Below are 4,091 nucleotides of genomic sequence, written 5' to 3'. Positions count from 1 at the left end.
TATGTAAATTTGTGTTCAGAACTAGTGATTACTGCATATACGTGGTTTACCAAAAGCCTCCCCAACCATCTTTACTTGCTTAGATGTGGCATGAATTAGATCTTCGGTGGTACAGAAGTCTGGATGACAATCAACACTGTAGCAATAAATAGATTCATATAGTTTTAATTGTGTGCAGTTGGTGCACATAAATGTTTGCTACTGTAGCAGGTGAAGCATGAAAACTGGTACACTGGGGCAAACAAAAAATAGAAACAAAACAAACTCATAAACCCCCTATCTGCAGCACCAAAACAACATATATCAGCACCTTAATACATTGAGACTGCACATTGCATTGCCAATAGGCTTGTATTGATAAAGAGAGAGAAAGGGACCAAAAAAAAGAACTGAAAAATGAACTTGATATTGTGAACAGGAGTTGCTAAGTGTTGGGCCAAATTACAAGCACTTGGGATTGCTCCCAGGTCCACCATAGTAGAAGTAGGTGCCCCATTCAGAGCTGGAAGAGCTCTTGATGTCATAGCAATTTGGGTTTTCAGCAAGTGTAGTGATAGACTGAACAGGACTCAGGCTATTATCAGCATCAACAATCTCAAGGTTGCGAAAATAGCTGGACCGAGTGAAACCCTCCTCGGCGAACCGACCCGAACCCATTTGAGTCGATGTGTGCTTGCCATCGGAACGAGTGTTGACAACCTCACCACCCCACTCCACCATTGTTGCTCTATCTGTTAAGTGAGTGAACAGCTCTGCTGGCCAGTAGCCAACCAGCAAATCGTCACCAAAGCTCATCCACCAGTTTCCCAGCTTTGGATCCTGAAAGTCATAATGTGTGAGGCAGGCTAATTAGTTAATATTATGTCACTAGATTCGACATTTTTATAGGTTACCTTCCAAATAAGAATGCTGATCTCAAATTGATTGCCATCAAACGATGAGATCGGAGATATCGAAGCTCCAATGGCTATCTTATTGTTAGTTTGTATGAATCCAGAGCAGAGGAGGTTGTAGCATCCTGTCACTTGGTAGGCATCACTCTAAAGCAGCAAAAGCAATGACAATATTTGAATAAATAATGGTCATTTCAAAAATTTTGTTGGATATGTTGAGAAGTAGGAAGTTCTTCAAGGGATAATCTAGAGAAATTGCTCGGTACGGATATCGGGCATAGAGAATCATTCGGATTTTTAATAACTGTATTTTTCCTGTAGACAGAGAGAAATCCGGATGATTCTCTCTACCCATATCCGTGCCTAATAATTTGCTGATAATCTACCCTTGAAGAGAAAGAGAAGAGATCTCACCGTCCAGTAAGTGAAGAACCTGGGTCTGCTGTCTCCATAAAGCTCAGGGCTGACCTGACTAGAAAAAAATACAAGGCTTCAGAACATTCAACACAATAATTACATTTGCAGAGCTGCAGAAAATGATATTTGAGTAAATATTATGAAAGTGGCGGGCACAAATGCAATTAATCCTTGCTAATCTTGTGTTTAATAGCAGCTGATCTGGCCACCATCATAATGTGCTGTTCTCTTCAATTTGAGTGGTTCTAACTTGATTACTATGCATTCTGTCATTGTGTGCCAGCATATAATTATAAATAATTAATTTTTTCAGCTTTTTTAGAATTCTCAGATTATTATATATATTTTATATGAGAGCTTTCAAATATTTTTAATTGAGATTTTTCATTTGGGTCTTCTGTTATTTTGATAATTTTTAATAAATATGTATTGACTCTCATGTTTTGAGCAAATTTATGATAGTTTTTTTTTTTTTTTGAAATTAAGTATTTGTCCTCCTTAATATTTAAATTTAATAATTATAGAGAATGGAGATGAAATAGAGATTTGGATCATCAAGTGGGTCATATTTTTCATTAAAAAATTATTTCATGATATTTTAAGATAAATTTTATTAAAACTAATTTAAAATTATTAAAAATAATGTAATATAAATTTTTTATGTATAGTAATAATTTCGAAATAAATTTTAACTTTTAATGACAAGTTTTTTTAGATAAATTTACCATATAAATCCAGTGGGCCCCACTGCTGTCAATGAGAAATTATTAAAAATTATTGCGGACGCTAATTTAGGAACAGCCACTTATTCTACCAACAAACTTTGCATCCAATTAAATGGAAAGTGGGCCCAATGCAAAGTGCTTAAGGAAGTGCTCCTCCATTGAGGCCTTTTGCAAAGACTTAAACTTTAATTCAGCATGTGCCTAAATGTCAACCATAGTGTGACCTCCAAAGTTATTTTATATTAGGAGTGTTAAGAATCTCACTAAAGTATTAAAGCTCATTAAAAATAAAATACAAGTACCAAAGTTTTCATTTAAATTGTGCTTTTTAATTAAAAAATAATGAAAATAAAATGTTGATCGAATTTAACTACCTAACAAATTTATTTAATATATATGTGTGAGAGCTATGAAATTGTATCATAAGAACTTTTTTTTATTTTGGGAGAATTAAGGGAGTGCTCGGACTTTCACACAATACATATGTTTGACTCGAACTCGAAATCTCTTAGTTGGTAGACAAAATACTCAACAAACAGATTGAGAAGAGCTGCGTAGAACCATAAGAACTCTAATTCAGGCAAACTTGTAATAAAGCTAAGCTTATAAGACTAATCCAAGGAATGAACTGATCCAAATCTAAATGAGCCCATATTAAGTATTTGAATCATAATTAAAAAAATTTAGCTATTAATGCATAGCATAGTCAAATAGAGCCAGGCTTCGTTTGTGATAGATTTCTTTTTGTTTTATAAATCATTTTTTAAGTCATGTTGAAAAAAATTGTTATATCAAAAGCTAATTTAGAAAGCTGTAAAAAAGTTGTCACAAACGAAGTCTAACTCAATGAAATGAATTAATAAGCCTAAGATTGTTTAATTCTAGCAACATTACGACACTTAAAAATCAAACAATGATATATAATTAGGGGATTCAATACACGCTTTTTGAAGAATTGAAATTTTGGTTATATTCACATATTATGCTAGTCTAAAAAATCATAAATAAATCTACACTCGCTGTTTGAAGAAGACTCTTAGCTTGAGATTCAAGTAAGTTTGGAAGCTTGAAGAAGTTGATTTTACCAGATGATAAATACTAATGAAATCAATTTAACTAGGTCATATCTCTTGATTTTCACATTTCAAATTTGTTTTACATAAATTTTGATGTCTATTGTAATCATCTTTTAATTGTATGTATGTTATATCTACGTACAATACTAAAATGTGAAGCTCTATCAATTACTATAAATATTCATAAAAAAATTTATATTATTATTTATTGCAATTAATACCTTTATATTATATTTAACGATTATCACGCTTGGAAAATGATTTTTTGCTAATCTGATGCCTCTAGATCTTATTTTTCAATGCTCATATTTAGGTAGAAATATATTGTATGTATAATAGATCTACGTACAATACTAAAAAGTGAAGCTCTATCAATTACTATAAATATTCATAAAAAAAATTATATTATTGTTTATTGCAATTAATACCTTTATATTATATTTAACAATTATCAAGCTTGGAAAATGATTTTTTGCCAATCTTATGCCATTAGATCTTATTTCTCAATGCTCATATTTAGGTAGAAATATTTATTTAAAAAATTAATTTTTGTGTCATGCAACTTACTCTGAAATTAATTTATTATTATTTAAAAAACATGTCAGAATATTTTAGTATAAATTATATAAAAAGAGTTTAAAAATAGTAAACATGATGCCAAATAAGAAAGATTTTTTAAAATAAAAAAAATTTATATTAAAATAACTTGAACAAATAAATAAGCCTATATTTTTTATTAATATTTGTAGCCATCAATTACGATATTGCAGATTTTAAAATCCCAAAAATAGAAAATAAAATGAATTCGATAATTACATAAAAGTACCTGCCATCCGGCTTCGATGCTATTAAGATCAGAGCCGTCAAAAGAGCCGGATAAGACCCAAATCTGCGATAAGCTGAACTCGTTCCCGACCTGAATGGACGGCTCCCATACGTTGATCGTTGCCTTCGCTCCGTACAATTCTTGGTCGGTTCCC

At 31.6% G+C, this 4,091-nt stretch overlaps 1 protein-coding gene across 1 annotated transcript; it reads right to left on the bottom strand.

Annotated features, from left to right (window-relative positions):
• Window positions 1-137: 137 nt before the first annotated feature.
• Window positions 138-4,084, bottom strand: LOC110107371. Its single transcript, XM_020837611.2, has 4 exons — window positions 3,938-4,084; window positions 1,308-1,365; window positions 894-1,040; window positions 138-819 (listed from the first exon to the last, which is right to left on the bottom strand). Exon 4 carries the CDS (start codon window positions 793-795, stop codon window positions 442-444), a length of 354 nt encoding a protein of 117 aa, XP_020693270.1. The 5' UTR covers window positions 796-819; window positions 894-1,040; window positions 1,308-1,365; window positions 3,938-4,084; the 3' UTR covers window positions 138-441.
• Window positions 4,085-4,091: the final 7 nt, after the last annotated feature.

Source organism: Dendrobium catenatum, unplaced genomic scaffold (genome assembly GCF_001605985.2).
Source record: "Dendrobium catenatum unplaced genomic scaffold, ASM160598v2 fragScaff_scaffold_1465, whole genome shotgun sequence".
Taxonomy (NCBI): domain Eukaryota; kingdom Viridiplantae; phylum Streptophyta; class Magnoliopsida; order Asparagales; family Orchidaceae; genus Dendrobium; species Dendrobium catenatum.
Note: the sequence above shows the minus strand (reverse complement) of the source record. Positions and strands in the feature narration are given on the sequence as shown.

Excerpts from the sequence above, each read along its gene's own strand:
- LOC110107371 (XM_020837611.2), bottom strand. The coding sequence starts at position 795 with ATGAGCTTTGGTGACGATTTGCTGGTTGGCTACTGGCCAGCAGAGCTG.